Below are 25911 nucleotides of genomic sequence, written 5' to 3' on the forward strand. Positions count from 1 at the left end.
CCAGGCAACTTTAAAAGCAAAAATCAAATGAATCTAAGGCCCACCCCTTTCTACCTCCAAGTCGCTGAAATGTTCGAACAAATAGTAAACAAAGAAGCATATCTACAAATGTTTACAGAGCACTTTTGAGTACATTGCCCTCTTGAATTCTCATAATACAACTGTTAGGAAGGTAATCAGCTCAATCCAATTCTCCAACAGAAAGGTCTGTAAACTCAAAGTGCAAAGTCATCTTTAGGAGCTAAAAAATGAAACATAAAACTCCAATAGTTGACAGCATCCCAAACAATTTCCCCAATCCCAGGGACATCTGTGATGGAAGACTTAGAAGATCCTTCAAAGGGGCAAGAAGACAACAGGGATGAGTGTTAACTGTGTGCCAAGCACAGAGCCAGTTCTTCTAGATACACTATTTTAACAGTTTGTAAATTATGCATCATTCACTCCCTTCCAAATTTACAAATGTGAAAGCTGAACTCAGAATAATTCGTTGGCTTCCCAAAACTCACGGGGGATGAATCAGTCTCTGATCTAGCTGACTTAAATAAAAAGAGAGTTGCAGAACCCCCATAGAATCTGTTATACCCCTGGGGACATTTCTTCAGACTCAGCCTGGCTGTTTGCTTTCTTTTGTTCATATTTAGTTCATATTCTGGTTGCTCCTCTCTGCTTTCGGATGCTACTGTCACTAATCCAGCTTCCAGAGACCTCACTGCTCCTACTTTCTTCCTTTCTTTTTTTTTTTCAGTTCAATTTATTCAGGTGACAATGGTTAGTAAGTTACATAGGTTTCAAGTGTACAATTCTGTAGTACATCATCTATATATCACACTGTGTGCTCACCACCCAGAGTCAGTTCTCCTTCCATATATTTGACCCCGTTTACCCTCTTCTACTACTTCCCTCACCCCTTACACTCTAGTAACCACTAAACTATTGTTTGTGTCTATGAGTTTTTGTTTCTTTGTCTTGTTCCTTTGTTGCTTTCAGTTTTATATCCCACATATCAGAGTGAAGTCAAATGGTTCTCGACTTTTTCTGTTTGACCTATTTTGCTTAGTATAATAATCTCAAGATCCATCTATATTGTCACAAATGGCACTATGTTATTTTTTTATGACTGAGTAGTATTCCATTGTGTGTATATACCACATCTTCTTTATCCAATCATCTATTGAAGGACAGTTTGGTTGTTTTCATGTCTTGGCCACTGTAAATAAAGCTGCAATGAACATCAGAGTACATATATCTTTACAGATAAATCTTTATGGATAAATGTTTTCAGATTTTTTTGGTAGATATGGTAATTCTATTCTTAATTTTTTGAGAAAACTCTATACTGACTTCCATAGAGGCTGTACCAATCTATATTCCCACCAACAGTGTATGAAGGTTCCTTTTTTTACACTGCCTCTCCAACAGTGTATGACTGGATTTTTTTTCACTTAGTATAATGTTTTTGAGGTTTGTACAGTCAGGTTTCTCCAGAGAAACAGAACCAATAAATCACATAAAGTAAGGAATTGGGTCACACATTTATGGAGGCTGACAAGTCCCAAGATCTGCAGACAGCAAGCTGGAGACCCAGAAGAGCTGGTGGTGTAGTCCCACTCTGAAAGCCAGTAGGCTTGAGACCCAGGAAGGACTGATGTTTGTTTCAGCTTGAATATAAAGACAAGAAAAAAAACAATGTCCCAGATGGAAGGCAGTGAGTCAGGAGGAATTTCCTCTTATTCAGCAGAAGGTTGGAATTATTGTTCTATTCAGATATTCAGTTGATAGAATGAAGTCAACCAACGTTATGGATGGCAATCTGTTTTACTCAATCTATCAATTTAAATGTGAAACTCATCTAAAAATACCCTCACAGAAACACCCAGAGTAACATTTGACAACATTTCTGGGCACCCTGAGGCCCTGTCAAGTTGACAAATAAAATTAACCATCACAAGGTTTAGCCATGTTGTCACATGTATCAGCACTTCATTCCTTTTGAAGCCTGAATAATCCATTGTGTGTATATGCTACAGTTTGTCTTTTTAAAAAAAATCTTGTCAAATTGTTTTTCCCAAGCTTTGCGATATAACTGACAAATAACATTGTGTAAATTTAAGGAATACAACATGTTGATTTCCTACACTTATATATTGCAAAATGATTACCACCATAGAATTAAATAACATCTCCATCACATCATATAACTACCATTTCTTTTTGTGGTAATAATAAAGATCTGCTCCCTTAGCAACTTTCAAGTACATAATACAGTATTATTAATTATAATTACCATTCTTTACATTATATCCCCAGAAATTACTCATCTTGTAACTGGAAGTTTCTACCCTTTGACCAACATCTCCCCATCCCCCCTACCCCTATCCTCCTCTGCCCCTAGTAACCACCACTCTACTCTCTGCTTTCACAAATTCAGGTAAGATTCCACATTTAAGTGATACCACACAGTATTTGTCTTTTTCTGACTTATCTCACTTAGCATAATGCTACCCTCAGGATCCCTCCTTGTTGTCACAAATGGCAACACAGCTGAATATATACTATAGATATATAATACTACACATATATTATATATATAATTATACATAATAGTATATATAATTATATTATATATATATATATATATATATATATATATATATATATATATATACACACACACATACATACACACACACACACACACACACACATATATATCACATATTCTTTATCCATTCATCTGTTGATGAACACTTAGATTGTTTCCATATCTTGGCTACTATGAATAATGCTGCAAAGAACATGGCAATGTGGATATCTCTTCAAGACCTTGTTTTCAGTTCTTTTGGATATATACCCAGAAGTGGGATTGCTGGATCACATGACAATTTCTATTTTAATTATTTTAGGAAGCTCTGTATTGTTTTCTATGATGGCTACACTAATTTACAATCCCACCAACAGTGCCCAAGGGTCCCTTTTCTCCAAATCCTCATAAAAACTTATCTTCTCTTTTTTTTTTTTTTTTTTATGATAACCATGCTAACAGGTTTGAGGTGATAGCTCCTTATGATTTTGACTCGTATTTACCTGATGATTAACGATGCGAAGCACTTTTTCATGTATCAGGTCTGACAATTAAGTTTGAGAACTTACCACTGTGCGCTTATATTGGCAGCACTGTACAAATAGCTCAGTAAGATTTCATAACCTTGGTATATCAATGTCTCACAGCTGTGTTCGTATTGACATGTGTGGTGAGTGGCATTCATTATTTTTGTGTGTTTTTGTGTGCCATCGTGAGAATGTCTAAGCTTGAATTAGAGCAAGGAACAAACATTAAATTTCTTGTTAAACTTGGCAAGAGTAGACGTGAAATCAGAGACATGTCAGTTCAAGTTTATGGGGATAGTGCCATGAAGAAAATGGCAGTGTACAAATGGATTAAACATTTTTCTGAGGGGAGAGAACAGGTCACTGATGAAGAGAGGTCAGGGTGGCCAGTAATGAGCAGAACTGATGAAAACATTGCAAAAATTCATCAAATTGCATGTCAAAATCATTGACTGACTTTGAGAAGCATAGAAAACCAAGTAAACATTGATAGAGAAACAGTTTGGAAAATCTTAACTGAAAATCTTGGCATGAGAAAGGTGTGTACAAAAATGGTCCTAAAGTAGCTCATCAATAAACAGAAGCAAAGGAGAGTTGAAGTTTGCCAAGACCTTTTGGAGAGGCAACACGATGTTTTGGGCCATGTTATCACTGGTGATGAAAAATGGATGTACCAATACGACCCTGAAACAAAGTGTCAAAGTACACAAAGGAAGTCAGCCAATTCCCCACGACCAAAATATTCTGTCAGTCCAAATCAAGAGTCAAAACGATGTTGCTAACCTTTTTAGATATCAGAGGGATTATTCATTATGAATTTGTACCACCTGGACAAACAGTTAACCAACTTTACTATTTGGAAGTGCTGAAAAGACTGTGAAAAAGTTAGACAACCTGAACTTTTTGCCAACAATTCATGGCTCTTGTATCATGACAATGCACCAGCTCACACGGCACTGTCTGTGAGGGAAGTTTTAGCCAGTAAACAAATAACTGAATTGGAACACCCTATCTACTCACCTGATCTGTCCCTCAATGACTTCTTTCTTTACCAAAGATAAAGGAAATATTGAAAGGAAGACATTGTGATGACATTCAGGATATTAAGGGTTATACGACAAGAGCTCTGATGGCCATTCCAGAAAAAGAGTTCCAAAATTGCATTGACGGGTGGACTAGGCGCTGGCGTCAGTGCATAGCTTCCCAAGGGGAGTACTTTGAAGATGACTGTATTGATATTCAGCAATGAGGTATGTAGCACTTTTTCTAGGATGAGTTCGCTAACTAAATTGTCAGACCTTTGTAGGTCTTCTTTGGAACCATGTCTATTCAGTTCTTCAGCCAATGTTTTAAATTTTTTAAAAAAATGTTTTTCTGCTATTGAATTCTGTGAGTTTATATGCTTTGGATATTAACAACTTACCAGTATATGATTTGTAAATATTTTCTCCCACTCAGTATGTTGCCATTTCATTTTGTTGATTGTTTCTTTGCTGAGCAGGTTTTTAGTTTGATGGAGTCCCACTTATTAATTGTTGCTTTGATGCTTATGCTTTTGGTGCCATATCCAAAATATCATTGTCAAGACCAATGACAAGGACCTTCTTCTCTATGTTTTCTTTGCTCTTTTATGGGTTCAGGTCTTTCATTTAATTTTTTAATCCATTTTGAGTTAATTTTTGTGAGTGGTGTAATACAGACATATAATCATTCCTCTGCATGTGTTTATCTAGTTTTCCAAACACCATTTATTGAAAACACTATCCTTTCCCCATTTAGTATTTTGGTTCCCTTGTCAAATATTAGTTGACTGTATACGTAAGGGTTTATGTTAGGGCTCTCGTTTCTGTTCCATTGGTCTATTTTTATGCCAGTACCACGTTGTTTTGATTACTATATCTTTGTAGTATAGTTTGAAATCAGGAAGTATAATACCTCCAGCTTCGTTCTTCTGTCTCAGGATTGCTTTGATTTACTTGGAGTCTGTTGTGGCCATACAAATTTTAGTATTTTTTTTTTATTTCTGAGAAAAATGAAACTGGAATTATGATAGGGATTGCACAGAATCTATAGGTGGCTTTGGGTAGCATGGGCATTTTAACAGTATTAATTCTTCTGCTCCATGAACCTGGAATACCTTTCTATTTGTTTGTGATTTTCAATATCTTCATCAAAGTCTTTCAGTGTACAGTTCCTTAAACTACTTGGTTAATTTTATTCCTAAGTATTTTATTGTTTTTGATGCTATTGTGAATGGAATTTTTTCTTTAATTCTTTTTCTAATATTTTTTTGTAAGTATATAGAAACACAACCTATTTCTGTATGCTGATTTTTTTATTCTGCAACTTTACTGAATTCATGGATTAGTTCTAATAGTGTTTGGTATACTCTTTTTTTTAAACATTGTTTTATTAGTTTCAGGTGCACAAAACAATGTAATAGTTAGGCATTTATCCCTCACATGGTGACAATTCCCCTCCCCCCATCCTTTAGGATTTTCTACACATAAGATCATATCATACATATCATATCATTGCCAACAAAGAGAATTTTACCTCTTCCTTTCCAATTTGCATGCCTTTTACTTCTATTCCTTGCCTGACTACTCTAGTTAGGACTTCCAGTACTATTCTGAATAGAACTGTTGAAAGCAGGCACCCTTGTATTGTTCCTGATCTTAGAGGAAAAGCTTTGAACTTAATCACTATTGAGTATGATGTTAGCTATGGACTTTTGCAAATGGCCTTCATTATGTTGGGATATATTCCTTCTACGCCCAATTTGTTGAGTTGCTTTTTTAACGAAAAGATACTGTATTTTGTCAAATACTTTTTATGCATCTATTGACATGATCACAAGATTTTAATCTTTCATTCTATTAATGTTTATTTTATTTATTGATTGATTTATATATAGTGAACTATTCTTGCATTCTAGGAATAAATCCTGTTCATGTGCTTATTGAATTCTGTTTGCTGATATATCGTTGAGAATTTTTGCATCAATGTTCATCAAGGATATTCGCCGGCAGTTTTCTTTCGTGTAGGATCCTTATGCGGTTTTGGTATCTGGGTAATGCTGGATTTATAAAATGAGTTTTGGAGTCTTCCTTCCTTCTCAATTTTTTGAAAGTTTGAGGAGGATTAGCATTTTAAATATCTGATAGAAATAACTGGTGAAACCATCTAGTCCTGGACTTTTCTTTTGAGAGGATTTTGCTTACAGATTCAATCTCCTTATTTGTTACTAATCTGTTCAGATTTTCCATTTTTCATGATTCAGATTTGGTGGGCTGTTTCTAGGAATTTATCCATTTCTTTTAGATGATCTAGTTCGTTAGTGTATAATTATTGATAGTAGTGGTTTATTATCCTTTGTATTTCTGCAGAACAAGTTGTAATGTCTCCTCTTTCATTTCTAATTTTATTTATTTGTGTCTTCTGTCTTTTTTTTTTAAGTCTAGCTACAAGTTTGTCAATTTGTTTATCTCTTCAAAAAACTAGATCTTAGTATTGTTAGTTTTTTCCATTGTTTTTGTGGTTTCTATTTCATTTATATCTGCTTAGATATTTGTTATGTCCTTCCTCTTGCTAACTTTGGGTTTCATTTGTTTCTAGTTGTTCTTTTTAGTTATGTTAGGTATAAATTTAATTAAAATTAATTTCTTTTTCTTAATGTAGGCATTTATCACTATAAGCGTCCCTCTTAAAACTGCTTTTGCCATATCCCATAAGTTTTGGTATGTTGTATTTCTATTTTTGTTTGTTTCAATGTTTTAAAAAATGACTTTCCTTTTGATTTCTTCTTTGACCCATTGGTTTACAGGCAATGGAAAGATATTCTGTGTTTATGAATTGGAAGAATTAACATTGTTAAAATGTATTTGAATTTTTCAGTTCTCCTCCTGTTATTAATTTCTAGTTTGCCACCATTGTGATTGAAAGAAATATTTGGAATGATTTCAATCTTTTGAAATTTGCTAAGACTTCTTTTGTGATCTATCACATGATCTATCCTGGAGATTTTTCCATGTGTGCTTGAGAATAATGTGTATTCTGCTGCTGTTGGATGGAATGTTTTGTATGTGTCTGTTAAGTTCACTTGGTCTAAAGTATGGTTTAAGTTCAACATTTTCTTGTTGATTTTTTGTCTGTATGATCTATCCATTGTTAATTTCGGTTATTGAAGCCCCATAGTATTCTTGTATTGTTGCTTATTTTTCCCTTCAGATCTGTTAGTATTCTTAATATACCGTGTTTCCCCAAAAATGAGACAGCTGGACAATCAGCTCTAATGTGTCTTTTGGAGCAAAAATTAATATAAGACTCGGTCTTATAATAAGATCGGGTCTTATAATATAATGTAATATAATATAATGTAATATAATATAATATACTATAATATAATATAGACTGGGTCTAATATTAATTTTTGCTCCAAAAGACGCATTAGAGCTGATTTTCTGGCTATGTCTTATTTTCAGGGAAACACGGTATGTAGGCTCTCCGATGTTGTGGGTACATACATATTTATGATTGCTAAATCTTCTTAATAAGTAGACCACTTTGTCATTATATAATGACCTATGACCTTTTTTGTGCCTTGTTGCAGTTTTTAGATTAAGTCTTTTTTGTCTGATATAAATATATCTACCCCTGCTATCTTTGGCTTCCACTTGCATGGAATATCTTTTTCCATCCATTCACTTTTACCTTATGTGTGTTCTTACAGCTAAGTGAGTCTCTTGCTGGCAGCATATCATTGGGTCATGTTTTTTTAATCCAACTAGCCACTCTATGTCTTCTCATTGGAGAATTCAATCCATTTACTTTGTGAGTAATTTACTAATGCCAACTTATTAACTATTTTTTGGCCATTTTGTAGTTCTCTTCTTTCTTTCTTCCTCTTTTGCTGCCTTCCTTTGTGAACTGATGGTTTTCCAGAGTGATATGTTTTTATTCCCTTCTTTTTATCTTTTGTGAATCTATTGCAACTTTTTGCCTTGTGGTTACTATGAGGCTTACATAAAACATCTTATACATATAATTGTCTATTTTATGTTTATAATTTAACTCTGATCATATATAAAACTCTACCCTTTTACTTCCCCTGCTTTTATGCTTTTGATGTCACTGTTTACTTCTTTATATTTCGTATCCATTAAAAATTATTATAGCTATACTTATTTTTAATACTCTTGCCCTTTAATCTTTATACTAAAGTTAAGTGGTTAACACTGTATTATATTAAAGAATTAAAATATTCTGAACCTGACTCTATACTTACCTTTACCACTGTGTGTTATATATTCAGTTTTCATGTTACATATAAACATCTTTTCATTTCTTTTCTTTTTTTATTTTATTTATTATTTTTTTAATTGAAGTTGGTTGGGGTGACAATTGTTAGTAAAGTTACATAGATTTCAGGTGTACAATTCTGTATTAAATCATCTATAAATCCCATTGTGTGTTCACAACCCAGCGTCAGTTCTCCTTCCATCACCATATATTTGATCTCCTTTACCCTCATCTACCACCTCTCTCCTCCTTACACTCTGGTAACCACTAAACTATTGTCTGTGTCTATGATTTTTTGTTTTACATTTGTTTATTTTGTTCTTTTGTTGTTTGGGGTTTATATACCACATATCAGTGAAATCATATAATTCTCTACTTTTTTCTGTCTGACTTATATTGCTTAGCATTATAATATCAAGATCCATCCATGTTGTCACAAATGGTCTTATTTCATCTTTTCTTACTGCCAAATAGTATTCCATTGTGTATATACACCACAACTTCTTTATCCATTTATCTATCGAAGGACATTTTGGTTGTTTCCATGTCTTGGCCACCGTAAATAAAGCTGCAATGAACATTGGAGCACACTTGTCTTTACAGATAAATGTTTTCAGATTTTTGGAGTAGATACCCAGGAGAGGGATTGCTGGGTCATATGATAATTCTATTTGTAATTTTTTAAGGAACCTCCACACTGCCTTCCATGGCGGCTACACCAGTCTGCATTCCCACCAACAGTGTATGAGGGTTCCTTATTCTCCACAGCCTCTCCAATATTTGTTACTATTTGTCTTGTTGATGATAGCCATTCTGACTGGGGTGAGGTGATATCTCATTGTGGTTTTGATTTGCATTTCTCTGATGATTAGTGATGTTGATCATTTTTTCATATGTCTATTTGCCATTTGTATGTCCTCTTTGGAGAGATGTCTTTTCAGGTCCTCTGCCCATTTTTCAAAGGGGTTGTTTTTGTTGTTGTTGTTGAGTTGCATGAGTTCCTTGTATATTTTGGATATTAGCCCCTTATCAGAGGCACTGTTTGCAAAAATCTTCTCCCATTCAGTTGGTTGCCTCTTTATTTTGTTGATGGTTTCTTTTTCTGTGCTGAAGCTTTTAAGTTTCATATACTCCCATGCATTGATTTTAGCTTTTACTTCCATTGACTTTGGAGTCAAATTAATAAAATGCTCTTTGAACCCAAGGTCCATAAGATACCTAAGTTTTCTTCTATGCAGTTTATTGTTTCAGGTCTTATGCTTAAGTCTTTGATCCATTTTGGATTAATTTTGGTACATGGTGACAAATAGCAGTCCAGTTTCATTCTTTTGCACGTGGCTTTCCAATTCTCCCAGCACCATTTATTAAAGAGGCTGTCATTTCTCCATTGTATGTTTTTGGCTTTTGGTCAAGAATTTTCTGTCAGTATTTATATGGTTTTATTTCTCGGTTCTCAATTCTATTCTATTGATCTATGTGTCTGTTTTTCTGTCAATACCATGCTGTTTAGATTATTGTTGCCCTGTAGTACAAGCTGAAGTTAGGGAGTGTAATACCTCCAGCATTGCTCTTTTTTCTATAGATTGCTTTGGCTATTCGGGGTCTATTGTGGTTCCAAACAAACAATGATTTTTTGTTCTATTTTTTAAAACGTAATGCCATTGGGATTTTAATGGGGATTGCATTAAATCTTTATATTGCTTTGGGTAATATGGCCATTTTAACTATGTTGATTCTTCCAATCCATGAGCACAGAATGAATTTCCATTTCTTTGTGTCTTCTTCAATTTCTTTTAAAAATCTTATAGTTTTCAGCATATAAGTCTTTCACATCCTTGGGTAAGTTTATTCCTAGGTATTTTATTCTTTTTGCTGCAATTACAGAAGGAACTGTTTTTTGTTTTTATTCTTTTTTCTGAGATTTCATTGTTAGTATATAGGAAGGCAATGAAGTTTTGTGCCTTGATTTTGTAGCCGGCAAATGTACTTATTCGTTGATCATTTCTAATAGCTTTTTGGTGCTTTCTTTAGCGTTTTCTATATACAGCATCATGTCATTTGCAAAGAGTGACAATTTAACTTCTTCATTCCCCATTTGGATGCCTTTTATTTCTTTCTCTTTCCTGATTGCTCTGGCAAGGACTTCCAACACTATGTTGAAAAGCAGAGGTGATAGGGGACAGCCCTGTCATGTTCCTGAACGTAGGGAAAAGGGCTTCAGTTTTTCACCATTAATTATGAGATTAGCTGAGGGTTTGCCATGTATGGCCTTTATTATGTTAAGGTATTTTCCTTCTATACCTATTTTATTAAGTGTTTTAATCATAAATGGATGTTGCATCTTAAAGGCTTTTTCTGCATCAATTGATACAATCATATGATTTTTGTCCTTTATTTTGTTTATGTGATGTATCACATTGATGGATTTTCATATGTCGAGCCATCCTTTTGCCCCTGGGATGAACCCCACTTGGTCGTGATGAATAATCTTTTTAATGCATTGTTACATTCAATTTCCTAGAATTTTGTTTAGGATTTTTGCATCTGTATTCATCAGAGACATTGTTCTGTAGTTTTCTCTTTTTGTGCTGTCCTTACCAGGTTTTGGTATAAGGGTAATGTTGGCCTCATAAAATTAGTTAGGGAGAACTGTCTCATCTTCAACTTTTTTGGAAGAATTTGAGCAGGACAGGTATTAGATCCTGCTTGAAGGTTTGGTAGAATTCACTAGTGAAGCCATCTGGCCCGAGACCTTTGCTTTTGGGAAGATTTTGGATGAATGATTCAATTTCATTAATGGTGAGCGATCCGTTTAGATTTTCCAGTTCTTCATGGTTCAGCCTAGGAAGGCTATGTGTTTCTAGGAACTTGTCCATTTCTTCTAGGTTATTGAATTTGTTGGCATATAGTCCTTCATAGTATTGTTGGATGATCCTTTGTATTTCTGTTGCATCTGTTATAGCTTCCCCTCTTTCATTTCTGATTTTGTTTATCAGTATCATTCTCTTTTTATCATAGTGAGTCTAGCCAAGGGTTTCTCAATTTTATTAATCTTTTCAAAGAACCAGCTCTTTGTCACATTAATTTTTCCTATTGTCTTTCAGTTCTCTATTTCATTTAGTTCTGCTCTGATTTTTATTATTTCCTTTCTTTTGCTGACCTTGGGTTTCATTTGTTCTTCTCTTTCTAGTTCTTTAAGGTGTAACGTGAGATGATTTATTTGGTATTTTTCTTGTTTCTTGAGATAGGCCTGTAATGATATAAATTTCCCTCTTAAAACTGCTTTCACTGCATCCCCAAAATTTTGGTAGGATGTATTTTCATTGTCATTTGTTTCTATGTATCTTTTGATCTCTCCTCTAATTTCTTCTTTGACCCAGTCGTTCTTTAAAAGTATGTTGTTTAATCTCCATGTATTTGTGTTTTTTCCTGCTTTCTTTTTGCAGTTGATATCCAATTTCAAAGCCTTGTGATCAGAGAATATGCTTGGTATGATTTCAATCTTCTTAAATTTGCTGAGGCTGATTTTATGTCCCAATATATGGTCTATCCTTGAGAATGTTCCATGTACACTAGAAAAGAATGTATAGTCTGATGTTTTAGGATGAAGTGCTCTATAAATGTCAATTATGTCCATTTCATCTAATGTGTCATTTAGGGCTGCTATTTCATTATTTATTTTCTGTTTGGATGATCTATCCATAGCTGTCAATGATGTATTTAAGTCCCCTAGTATAATTGTGTTTTGGTCAATTTCTCCCTTTAGTTCTGTTAGTAGTTGCTTGGTGTATTTCGGTGCTCTCTGATTGGGGGCATAAATATTGATGACTGTTATGTCTTCTTGTTGTATAGTCCCCTTTACCATTATGAAATGTTCATCTTTGTCTCTTGTTACCTTTTTCACCCTGAAGTCTGTTTCATCTGATATCATTATGGCTATACCTGATTTTCTCTGGTACCATTTGCTTGGAGTGTCAATTTCCACCCTTTCACTTTGAGTCTATGCTTGTCCTTGTAGCTGAGATGTGTCTCTTGGAGACAGCATATGGTTGAATTTAGTTTTTTGATCTAATCTGCTACTCTGTGCCTTTTTATTGGTGAGTTCAGTCCATTTGCATTTAGGGTGATTATTGATATGTGAGGGTTACCTGTCATTCTATCTTTAGTTTTCTGGTAAAGCTGTGTCTCCATTGTTTCTTTGCCTTTTTGTTGTTGTCTAATATTTCTGTGTGGTGGTATTCTATGATGTTTCCCTCTGTTTCTTCTTGTATTACAGTATATATTTCAGTTCTGGATTTTTTTTGAGTGGTTACCCTTAAGTTTATGTAAAAGAAAGTTTGATATTTAGAGTATTCCATTTTCTTCAGCACGCTTACTTTCTCCGTTCCCATATTCGGGTTCAGGCCTTTACTCTCCCCCTTTTTATGCTTTGGATGCCACAAATTGTCCCTGTTCATGGTGGTCGAATAGCCTCCTTTAGTATTTCTTGTAGTGCAGGTCATGTATTAGAAAATTCCCTCAGCTTCTGTATGTCTGGAAAAGTCTTTATTCCTCCTTCATATGTAAAGGATATCTTTGCTGGATATATTATTCTTGGCTCATCATTTCTCTCTTTCAATAATTTGAATATTTGGTTCCACTCCCTCCTGGCTTGTAGAGTTTCTGCTGAATAATCTGATGATAATCTAATGGGCTTTCTTTGGAGGTTACTGTCTTCTTTTCCCTGGCTGCCTTGAGGATTCTTTGTTTGTCATTGATTTTAGACAGCTTCAATACAATGTGCCTTGGAGTAGGCCTATTTGTGTATGAGGTAATTAGGTGTTCTATTTGTTTCTTGGATTCGAGGATCCAGTTCTTTCCACAAGTTTGGGAAGTTCTCATTGACTGTTTGTTTGAATATACACTCTGTTCCCTTCTCTCTTTCTTCTCCTTCTGGTATGCCCATTATTCTTATATTGCTCTTTCTGATGGAGTCAAAAAGTTCTTGTAGTTCTCATTTCTTTTAAGTCTCATGTCTCTCTCTTCTTCCATCCATGTCATTTCCAGGTTTCTATCTTCGATGTCACTGATTCTCTCCTCCATCTTGTTAACTCTACTACCTAAGCTGGGTATTTCATTTTTCATTTCTTCTATTGAGTTCTTAATCTCCAGAAATTCTATTTGGTTCTTTTTTATAATTTCAATCTCTTTCGTAAAATGTTCATGATGTTCTTTAATTTTTTTCCCCGAGTTCATTAAACTGCCTTTCTGTGTTTTCTTGCATCTCGTTGAGGTTTTTCATAACTGCAATCTTGAATTCTCTGTCGTTTAAGTCATATATTTCCGTGTCTTTAAGTTCATTTTCTGGAGTCCTTTCACTTTCTTTCTGAGCCGTCTTATTGCCTTGGTTATTCATGGCAATTATTGATTTATTATTTTTCTTCCTAGACATCTGCAGGAGTGGGTTCTGGAACAGGTTGATAGGAAGAGGTCTTTCTTTTGTTTTCCAGTACGTGTTGGTAGAATGTTTTATTTTCTCTCCAACTGCAGCCTGGTTTTCTCTCTCACACTGTAGTGTTATGTTTTCTCTGCACTATTCCAGCTTCTCACACAATGGGGGCATTACCTGGAAGGTGGGCTTCTCCTCTGTTAACAGTTCGCCTGTGTCATAGGGCACTGCGTCCCTCTGGGAATGCGGAGAGCTTTTGAAGTTCCAAAGCTCTTCCTGCACCAGATTCAGAGCCCGTGTGTTTCAGCAGTACTGTTTACTCCTGCAGGGATGTGCCCAGATAGGTGGGGACAGGGTCGGTGTGGGTTGTGAGATGTGGCCCAGAGCAATGGTGCAACCACCACCACAGCCAGTCCTGTTTCCACAGTTCCCTCCCTTTTGCCAGAACCTGTTGGGCTACAAATCTGTGACTGCGGACCACAGTTCTCAAAACTGCAAATATTCTGTTCTTTTGAGTTGACACTGCTACTGTTCCACTTCTAGCACTGGGCAGGTGGGGGCTGGGCTAGCACTGGAAGGGTAGGGAGAGGGCAGCTAATCTCAGTGCCTAAGGATTCCATTCTCTGCGGCAGTGAGGGCTTAAATTTTTTTGTAAGCCTTTTTCCCTCAGTCTTTGCTCTGAGATATCTGCCGTGAGCGTTGGGTTCAGCCATGTTATATGCTGTCCCCTCAGCCCTGTGGGCCATAAACGGAGCCCTAGCTGTCCAAGTTCTTCCCTCTCCTGCAGCTGTGGTGGTTCCAGGATGCAGTGAGCTCGGAGCACTGAGCTAGGTCTGCCTCCTGCACCCATGTGTCTCCGTCTCCGCACTTCTCCCTTCCCTCCTCTCTTCTGCTGGCTCCATTTGCCCACCTTCAGGTGAATTCAATAGTGAGCCTCTTCGTCTTGCCTGTCTGCTGTGCAGGGAGTCCTTTGTGGAGTTATAGTTGTTCAATTTGTTGTAAATTCCACAGGAGATTTCCAAAGGCTTACCTCACGTCGTCATTTTGATGACGTCACTCCCCTCTTTTCAATTCAACTTGAAGAACTACTTTCAGCATTACTTGTAAGGCAGGTGTTGTGTTGATAAATTTCTTCAGCTTTTGCTTATCTGAGAAAGTCGATCTTGCCTTCATTTCTGAACAGCTTTCCAAGGTAAAGTGTTCTTGGTTAACAGTTTTTATCTTTCAGCATTTTGAATATATCATCCTACACTCTTGGCTTAGGAGGTAATGTTTCTGCTGAGAAAACTGCTGATAGCCTTATTGGAGTTTCCTCTTATAAGGTTTTTTTTTTTTTCTTCTCTTGTTTCACTTAAAATTCTTCTTATCTTTAATTTTTAATAAGTTTATTATAATTTGTCTTAGAGAGGATTTCTTTAGTTGATTTGTTTGGTAAGCTATGAGCTTCATGAGTTTGGAGATACAAATCACTTCTCAGAGTTTTAAAGTTCTCAGCCATTATGTCTTTAAATAAGTTTTCTGCCCTCTTTCCCCCTCTTCTCCTTCTGAAGCTTTAATAATTCATAAATTTGTTCTTTTGATTGTATCCCATAGATCGTGTAAGCTTTCATCACTCTTTTTCATTCTGTTTTTCTTTCTGCTCTTCTGATGGATAATTTTAATTATCTCTCTTCAGGCTCACTTATTTTTCCTTTTGCTTGGTCAAGTCTTTTCTCTATTGAATTCTTTTGTTTTATCATTGCATTTTTTCATTCCAAAATTTCTGTTTGGTTGTTTTTGTTTTGTTTTCTATCTTATGCTGATCTTCTTGTTTTGTTCTTGTATTTTTTTCCCCCTGATATTATTGAGTTGCTTATTCGTGTTCTCTTGTTGCTCTCTGAATATCTTTATAGCAATTATTTTGAACTTTTTGTCAGGTTATTCTTGGACCTCCATTTCTTTGGGGAAGTTTGGAGGTTTACTGTGTTCCTTTGGTGGAGCTGTTTCCCTGATTCTTTCTAGCTTCACATAGGTGTCTGTGCATTTTACAAAGGAATCATCTCTTCCAGACTTTATAGACTGATTTTGGTAAGAGAAAACTTTCAGCTATAGGTGGGAGAATTTCTGGATTTGCAGGATGCCAAGTGAGGGGGCTTGTGGCAGCCCTGTGTTCAGGGGAGGCATGATGTCTCTTTGACTTAGACCACTGGGGTCCACAGCATTGACAACTTTGGGGCCCTATGTGATGACTATGGGGGGTCCACTGTGGTTGTGCTGGCTGTTGAGGTCCTCAGCAGCACCTCCAGATTCAGCAGCTGGGACCAGGGTAGGCACTGTTGGTCACTAGAGCTGGTAGTATGCACACACCCAACTGTGGGGTCCACCTGCAGGTGCATGTATAGTGGCAAATGTGAACTGCAGACACACATGTAATGGTGAGGGCCAGGGCATGCAGCAAGGGCTGGGGCCAACTGCAGATGGCCTGTCTCTCAGCATGTACTACTATGGCTACTAGTCTTGCCATGGGTACATGGCAGTGGAGACCAGAGATGAGGGTTGGGCTGGGGGCATGCTGGTGCACAGCTAAAAGGGCTAGTTTCAGGTGAGTGCAGTGGTACATGCCAGTGACCGAAGACAGTGCCTGATTTGGGACCACAAGCAGCTGTGGGGAGGATCACAAGGAGCTGTTAGGCATGCTCTCTTATGGCTTCACAGTCTCCCGCTGGGCTTTTTCTCACAGTGCAGACCAGTGATAGGGGTTAGACTAGCAGCATGCATGTACATAGCTGGAAGAGCTAGCTGTGCATGGCAGTGGGATTTAACTATAGGGGTCAAAGCTGGAACCTTTCACTTGTGCAGCCACAAAGGCCTGGACTGGCTGTTGGTGTGGTTTCCAGGCTCCAGAGAGGGTGGGGAGTATAACTGGGAGAAACTCAGGCAGTTGACATCAGCAACCATGAATACTTGTGGGACAAAAGCTGGTAAAATCTACAGTTGTTTGTGGCAGCTGTGCTAGCTGTTGCTTCTTTCTTCAGAGGCAAAAGCTGCTGTGTTTGTTTGTAGAACAGGTCACTGTGAACCATGACCACTCCTCCTATGTGGCGGCTATATGTAGAACGTGACTTTCTTCCTTGTTCCTAGACATCTCTATACCTTTCAGCTTTGTAGGGCTGGGTAGGGTGAAATCAAAATGGGAACTTCATGAACTAAAAGACTGGGCAAACTGATTGCTTTCTCCACTCTTCCTTTTCTGGGGAGGTAAATTCTTTACAGCTGAGGAGTTCACTCTTGGCACTGAGGAGTGCTGGCTTGAGTAATGGAGTGATGCAGGAAAAAAGAATCTGTCTTCCTATTCTTTTTATGTAATTATTCTCCTTGTTGTTGTTGTTCCACTGTGCTGGTGAATTTTCTCAAGTGGACTCCACAGCCCTCACAGAGCTGTTTTTATTCATGGATAACAGTGTAATTGTTGCTCTTTGTGGGCAAAAAGAGGCTGAGGTCTCCAACACCATCATCTTATTAAAAAAGTTTAAAAAAATCTTATATTTATTGTGGTGACATTGGATAGTGAAATTATACAGGTTGCAAGTGTACATTTCTATACTACAGCATCTATATAATGCATTGTGTGTGCACCACCCAGAATCAGTTCTCCTTCCATCACCATATATTTGACCCCCTTTATCCTCTTCTACCACCTTCCCCTCCCCCCTTATCTCTGGTAACCACTAAACTGTTGTCTGTGTCTATGAATTTTTGTTTCTTTGTTTGTCTTATTCCTTTGTTGCTTTCAGTTTTATATCCTACATATGAGTGAAGCCATATGGTTCTTGACTTTTTCTTCTGACTTATTTTGCTTAGCATAATAATCTCAAGCTCCATCCAAGTTGTTGCAAATGGTGTAAAACTGAAGACTTTTACTCTAAATTCGAGAATAGCACAGAGTTATTCTCTATCACCGCTGTTATTCAATATAGTATTAGAAGTCCTCGCCAGAGCAATCAGGCAAGAGAGAGAAATAAAAGGCATCTGAATTAGGAAAGAAGTTAAATTTTCACTTTTTGCAGATGACATAATTCTTTATATAGAAAACCCTAAAAGCACCACCAAAAGTTATTAGAAGCAATAAAAAATACAGTAAAGTTGCTGGCTACAAAATCAATGTACAAAAAAATGTGTTGCATTCCTATATACTAACAATGAAATTTCAGACATGAAAATCAATTCATTTTGCAATTGCAGCAAAAAGAATAAAATACCTAGGAATAAACTTAACAAAAGATGTGAAGGACCTATACACTGAAAACTATAAGGCACTTTTAAAAGAAATTGAAGAAGACACAGAGAAATGGAGAGACATTCCATATTCATGGATTGGAAGAATCAACGTAGTTAAAATGGCCATATTACCCAAAACAATACACAGATTTAATGCAATCCCCATCAAAATCCCAATGACATTTTAAAATATAGTAGAAAAAAAATCATCAGATTTGTATGGAAAATATCGACCTGATTCTACCTTAAGTATGAATTTAGCTTGCATTTCCAAGAAATGTCTTATTGGGTTGCTTTTTTTTCTTTTTCCTTCCTTCCTTCCTTCCTTCCTTCCTTCCTTCCTTCCTTCTTTCTTCCTTCCTTTCTTTCTTTTTTTTTTTTTTTTTTTTTTTTTAGAATTCTATCTCTGCTTAGGGGTCTGACAAAAGAATCTGGGAACATGAATGTATGGAGCGGTATTTCAAATATTGGCAAAGAACTTTACGCTGTTCAATTATTATCAAAAGCTTGGTTGCAGAGATACTGGATTAAAGTGGTGGAAGAAGGAGCATAACCTGATTTGTTCACTTCCAATTTCTCATTGAAAAAGCTAGAAGTATAGAATATGTACATAGATAGACAGATAGCTAGGTCGATAAACAGACAATAGCAATGTGAAGTAAGGATAAGAACAATTCAGAATAACAAAATCCTGAAGAAATTTAAACAAATTTTTATGATGATGAAGACAGAGCAAGAAATATATTCTTGGACTACACGTGGTTTGGCCTCTAAATCTGGGGGATCCCTCAACACTAGGCCCCAGAGAAGGTAGGAACATAACGTCCTTTGCCTGCTCCTCACTCCGGTAGCTTTTCCCCAACTCCTTGGGCCTTGCCTCATGAGCCTCTGGAGTTAGTCCTCCAATAGCTACTAATGTCAATATCCAAAGGTGACAGTCCCCAGACCTCAGTATAGCTGGGAATGAGAGAAACATGTGGGCCACTGCACTACCAAGTGAATGCTACCCAGGGAAAGTCTTGGAAAATAGGCATGGGGAGTGGTGTGCTCAGGACTTTGAACAGAGACAGAGCAGCTACAGAGTATCTGACCTCCCACACTGTAGAAGAAGCCAGCAGGCAGAGGAGGAGTTATCAGTGGGTCTAGAAGATGCCCTCCCTATGAGAAGATGCCTGCTCAGTCCCCAAAAGAGGGAAGGACAGATGTGAAAACCTATTGTTGAAGAAGAGACCTGATGCAAAAAGCTTGTAAGTTCACAGTGGATAGTGTGGTGAGCTCAGGAAAATGTACCTACTCTGTCTTTTGGCAAATTATAGGTATGCATAGATTTTTGTCCTCAGATGTATAAATGGGGAGAGGAAAATATTATCATGGGGCTTATCAAGAGAGACTGTAATGCACAAGAGGAAGGTAGCATGGGCAAAAATACTGAGAGGGAGAGCTTATTTTTGAAAATTATTTTCTACAGAAAACAGAATAAAAATATAAAACATGCTAAGTTTTCTCAGTAAGATATAACATTTATGAATAACCAAAGTGCAGATGCCAGATGGAGAATATTAAGTCATATATTCTTTAGACCTGACATAATTTAGATCTTGTAGCATTTCGTACTCTGATGTCCTTGCACATGCTGTCATTTCTGACAGATGTCTTACTTCCCTCCCATGTCTGGCAAAGTCCTATTCATGCTGCCTTGCTCGGCCTACATGCCACCTCCTCTCAAAGCCCTGTCAGCTGCTGCAGGTACCTCCTTACTGCTTTCTGAACACACCAGAACAATGGGTTTTCACACTAGAAGGAGGACAAGACATTTCAGAGAGTGTTATCATTTATAATAGAATAGTATGAGTTCTCAATGACAGGGCTTATATTTCATTTATCTCCATAACCCTTACCCACCATAGTTTCTGAAATACAATCAAGACTAATAAATAAATGAGAGCTCTGGAAAATAAGGATAGATTACAACCTCTTTTTATAACAGCGACCTCAACAGATGTCAGTAGGACAAAGACAAAGAATAAGGAAGGCAGAATGAGGAAAAGAACTAATACATATTGATAGCCTGCTATGCTCAAAGCATTAAAGTACTGGTTATATTAAAGGAGCATTTGATATCTGTCCCTCCTTTTAAAGAGTTATAGTTTTAATATATTGTCACAAACTAGCTCAATGATTTTTGGGACATAATATAATGGCCACAGAAATCCAACTCTTTCATAAGTGATTATTGCAGTACCAGCAATCCTCAATTTAAAAACAGATATTCAAACTTATTCAAAAATTAATTTTGGGACACTTGAATAACATTTCCCCTTAGAAACAGCGTGCTTAAGTCCCAGACCAAACTGCACAGGTTTATTTAACCCAGAAGGTTACTAGATTACACCAAGAACTGAAGTGAGCTGCAAAAAGCATAAGCTAGGTTTGATTTGGCTTCATTGCCATATTGTCAAGTGATCACCTAACCAAAATGATACTTCTTGCCCATCTCACAAATGGGCTGTGAATCAACTAGAATAATGCAAGTGAAACTCCTGTGAAAAGTGTACCATGGCATAGAACAATAAGGGTCACTAATAGTTTAACTATTATAAAATCCAACTGCCCATTAAAATACTGTCTTGAAAGAAAATGCATGTTCCCTTCTGCCACAGGACTCCAAGTGCTCATCTCCAATGAGGAAATGGGATGATTATTACTCTCTCTCTCTGCCCCTGGCATCACATGAGCTCTCACATGCAAGAGGAATAAGAAAAGAAACAAAAATGGAATGTGCATTAAAGCATCAACTCAAGTGTCTCCTGACTGATGTGAGAAAATCATTATGGAGATGATAATCAGAACAGCAACATGTCAAAGTATTTCATGATGTCTGAAGTTTAAGTATATAGACTAACAAAGATGGGGTGGGGTGAGGGCTGACACAGAGTCAATGTAATCTCCTGAACCTTCCTGTCAAATAATATGATTGAAGCACATTGTATGAAGTTTCCTCTTCTCAGACATAAGCCCTTGTTCCTGGCATCAACAGCCCCTTATCACACGAATTGTTACCATGGAACAAGCCAGCCAAGCCTGCCTCTGGAAAACTTTTCTTAAATCAGCTTGACTCTACTTTCAGCCTCCTTCCTTCTCAGTCTGCTGTGTGTTCAGGGCCTTCTTGCCTGTCCAGCTCACCTCTGGTTTAATTCAGTTGGAGCTTCAGGCTTTCTGCTCCACTTTAGTTGACCCTCCCCTTCACAATTGGCTACATGTATCAGGATCTCTTTGGATTTTCCTGGAACTCCCTTTTGAGGATGGCCCGTACGAATAGGCCTGGCATATTCCCACACTTAAATTCCTGTCTCAGCCAGTAAAATGACAGACTTCATGTTCTAACCTGCATGGCTAGTGTACAGAAATTGGCACAACCGTCAAAAGTGCACATGGTCCTCCCCTTCCCCCACTGGCTTCTCCCTGCCCCTCCGGCTGCATGTCTCTCAGAGTAAGCCCTGACCCCCCACCTCCCACCCCAGTCACTGTCCAGTTCTGCTCTACCTCTCAGAATGGAGGCAGACTGTCTTCTGGCCCTGAAGCCTGCTTGTCTCACTGCTGTCACCAAGGACTCAACTTGCGCACCTTCAGCGCAAGGGAGGACTGATTTATGAAACAGCAAAATAGTATCTTTTAGAGCCAAAGTACTTTCTGAATCACTCATACTCAATTTCAAGTGCTTCCCCCTTCCCCCCCATAGGAAAAAACATATTGTTGTTTTTATTTTACTTACACTAACATGACAAAGTTCTCATTGATTTTTTATTTGGTCTCGCCCATTCAGTAATTTTAAATTTATGTGAAAAGGAAAAGAATGCTATTTGTAAGTAGATTTCAGCTAGCCTGATCAGATGTATTGAGAACTAAAGTAAAATGTACTATAATAAAAGACATGATTTAAAACCCTGATCTGCAACTAGCTAACTATGTGACCCCAGGTACATTACTTAAACTCTTTGAGCACAGTTCCCTTATGTTATATAAAGAAAAAAAGCATCATTTATTATGAATTCAGAAATGTAATAAATTATGCACTTTCTGAAAAAAGAAAAAAGGATCAGAGATTCTAGTCTTTTCTAGGCATATCATTTTATAATTCTATGACTAAAATCAGTGATTTATTTATAAGCCTAAAAAAGTTAAAACATAAAAATGTACATATTGAAAATGAAGAAATTTAACACTGTCTCAAAGAAAGATTTATTATTCACTGTTATTAAACCTGAATCTATTAGAAACATCTGGCTATCTACTGAAGCTGAACATTTCTCTATCAAAAAGTCGTATGCATTGTAATAAGGTTGCCTTTGGATCTCACCCCTCTTTATTATTTTGAGATATGTATCTGTCTGTCTGTCTGTCTGTCTACCTATTCATAATCTATTAATATGTCTTCATATGTGCATGTACACACACATACACACACACACACACACACACACACACACACATACACACACACATAAGAACAAATGGAAAAGTAAACAAGCATCAGAGTTAGGTATTGCCAAAGAGGAAGGAATGGGACTTACGGGAGCTGCTGAGTTTTTAACTGTGACACTAGGAGTGGTAGCTCGCAGGGCTCCGCTCACTCCATGGTAGTATTTGAAGCAGATCTTAGTTTCAGCTGGAAGACAAAATTAAAATGGGACTTAGAAGTAAGGTATAACCCAGGAAGAGATAGCCAGGGCCAGAGAGGACACCCTCACTGCAACCTAATTCCTCCCATGAGCCATGCAGGCCCCACCTGACAATGATAGCCAACAAATGGCTTCAACGACAAGTCTGACTTCTTTCCAAAAATGTGTCAAAAATTATTTTGCCCTTAGCATTTTTGTACCCAAGTTAAATCCATTATTTAGATTTCTCTATTAGACGTTATTGCTTTTAAACCTTTAGTTCTATGATTTTAGTAGTTTGATGCCTACCACTAGTCTGTTTCTTCTGTAGTTTCCTGTTATATAACTCGTTGTGATTAATGGCTTAGTAATTTGAAGGAAGACTTTGAGAAGGTATTGAAATACATATATGTGAGGTATGTTTTCTAAACTCTGGTAGAGCACTCCCACTACTTAGCTAAGAAAATGGCAAACCCTCTTTTGGGGAAGATGCCAATGCCAAGTATCCACAATTTATGGCAATTGATAGAAAATTACCAAATATGGTTAGAGACAAAAGCAAATAAACAAAAGTAAGAAAGAAAATGGAAATAAGAATCTATACTAAAGTCATTAAGCAAAGATTTCAAAGAAACTATGACTCATATATGTAGAGAATAAAGTGAAGACTTTGCCAGAATATTAGAACTAATAGGAAAGAATCAAATGAGGACTTTATTATTGAAAAACAGTAGAGGTAAAATTAGAACTCAATACATTAGGTTAGCGGCAGATCAGATATAGTAGAAAAAGGGTTAATAAACTGGAAGATAAGTCAATACAGGGAGAAGGAAAACAGAGAAAAAAGGATGGGAAATACAGTGGAGAGAAAAGGGAAAATACAAGACGCATGAAATGATCTATATACATGTAATTGGAGTTCAAGGGAATGGGGCAAAGGCAATGTTTGAGGAGATAAAAACTTAAAATCAAGCCTTAAAATAAAAACAAAAATCATTCCTAAGCTTGTCATGGTTAAACTGATGAAGTCAAAGACAATGAGAAAGTCTTAAAAGTATCAGAGAAAAAAATACATTATCTTCAAAGGAATGATAAAAAGACTAATAGTTGACTTTTGATAAGACAGAAGACAGAAATGACACTCTTAAGTGCTGAAGAAAATAATTGGCTAACTTAAAATTCCATGTATCTTTGAATTCATTCTTCAAAAGTAAAAGTGAAATAGTGATATTTTCAGACAAAAACTAAGAGGATTTATCACGAGTAAGATTGCACTGAAATAAATATGTAAGAGGGAGCTCTTCCTTTCAGAAGGAAAATGATCCCAGACAGAAACAGATGTGTGAGAAGGAAGGAAAAGAAACAGACTGGGTTACAATGTGAGTAAACCTCTGCTTTTTATTTTTTAAAGGTTTTTATTAAAATATAGCTAATGTGCAATATTATATTAGCTTCAGGTATACACATTTGTTATTCAACATTTATATACCTAAAGAAGTGATCACCATGATAAGTCCAATAACCATCTGACACCATACCATGCTATCACAATATTATTGACTATGTTCCCCATGCTGAACGTTACATCCCCATGACATTTGTTTTATATCTGGAGATTTGAACTTCTCATTCCCATTCACCTGCTGCACACTTTTTAATTTTTCAATTACAGTTAATATTTTATATTTTATGTTAATTTCAGGAGTACAGCATAGAAAGTTAAGTTCATGAATTCATCCTGGAAAAAGTGCTACGTATCTCATTGCTGAATGTCACTGCAGTCACCTTCGAAGTACTCCCCTTGGGAAGCTATGCACCGATGTCAGCGCCTAGTTCACCCTTCAAAGCAATTTTGGAAATCTTTCTGGAATGGCTATCAGAGCTGTCGTCGTATTACCCTTGATGTCCTGAATGTCATCAAAATGTCTTCCTTTCAATATTTCCTTTATCTTTGGGTAAAGAAAGAAGTCATTGGGGGCCAGGTCAGGTGAGTAGGGAGGGCGTTCCAGTACAGTTATTTGTTTACTAATAACTGTACTAAAAAAAGCTTCCTCACAGACAGTGCAGTGTGAGCTTGTGCATTGTCATGATGCAAGAGCCATGAATTTTTGGTAAAAAGCTCAAGTCATCCAATGTTTTCATGCCTAACATTTTCACGCAGCTGTTTTAGCACTTCCAAATAGTAAACTTGGTTAACTGTTTTTGTCCAGTTGGTATGAATTCAAAATGAATAATCCCACTGATATCAAAAAAAGGTTAGCAGCATTGGTGCAACAAGTTTGCAAACTTAATTGTCAAACCTCAACACAATTTAAGAAGTAACACCCCCCCCCCAACTAATCTAGTACCCACCTGGGACTATGTATAGTTATTATCATATTATTGACTATAACTCCTGTTCTTTACATGCAATGACTATTTTGTAACTACCAATTTGTACATCTGTACTTAAGAGTATGTTTCAGTTTTGCTTGTTTGTTTATTTTATTTAGAGTCCACATATAAGCGAAATCACATGCCATCTGTCTTTCTCTCTGTATGACACACTGCACTAGGAACAATACACTCCAGGTCCATCAATGCTATTGCAGATGGCAAGATCCCATTTCCTTCATAGCCTTTCAATATTCCATTGTATATATGTACTACCTCCTCTTTATTCATTTATCCATTGACAGACACCAAGGCTGCCTCCACATCTTGGCCATTGTAACCATGCTGCAATGAACATGTGAATGCACACATCCCATCAAAGTAGCGTTTTGGGTTTCTTCAGATAAATTACCAAAAGTGGGATACTGGGTCCTTCTTTGTCTCTTACTATAGCATTTGTTATAAAGTCTATTTTGTCTGGTACAACTATTTCTACATCAGCTTGTTGCCGTTGTTTCCATTTTCATGAAATAACTCTTCATCCTTCTACTTTGGTTCTCTGTGTGTCTTTCTATCTGAAGTGAGTCTCTTGTAGGCAGCATATGTAAAGGTTTTGTTTTCTTATCTATTCATCCACCTATCTTTTGATTAGAGTATTTAACCCATTTTCATTTAAAGCAATTGTTGATAGATATGTAGTTATTGCCATTTTGTTATTGATAATTTTGATTTTTTTTCTTCATCTTAAAGAAGTCCCTCCAACATTTCTTGTAATACTGGTTT

General features: G+C 36.7%; 1 protein-coding gene across 1 annotated transcript in view; it reads right to left on the bottom strand.

Moving 5' to 3' along the window:
* HECW1 (HECT, C2 and WW domain containing E3 ubiquitin protein ligase 1) overlaps window positions 1–25911 on the bottom strand; it is a 507225-nt gene that overhangs the window by 167772 nt on the left and 313542 nt on the right. The window contains exon 4 of the mRNA XM_074339744.1: window positions 22669–22763. Within this exon, the coding sequence (XP_074195845.1) occupies window positions 22669–22763 (95 nt within the window). The remainder of the gene's footprint in view (window positions 1–22668; window positions 22764–25911) is intronic.

The sequence above is a fragment of the Rhinolophus sinicus genome, linkage group LG09, assembly GCF_036562045.2.
Source record: "Rhinolophus sinicus isolate RSC01 linkage group LG09, ASM3656204v1, whole genome shotgun sequence".
NCBI classification, from domain to species: Eukaryota; Metazoa; Chordata; class Mammalia; order Chiroptera; family Rhinolophidae; genus Rhinolophus; species Rhinolophus sinicus.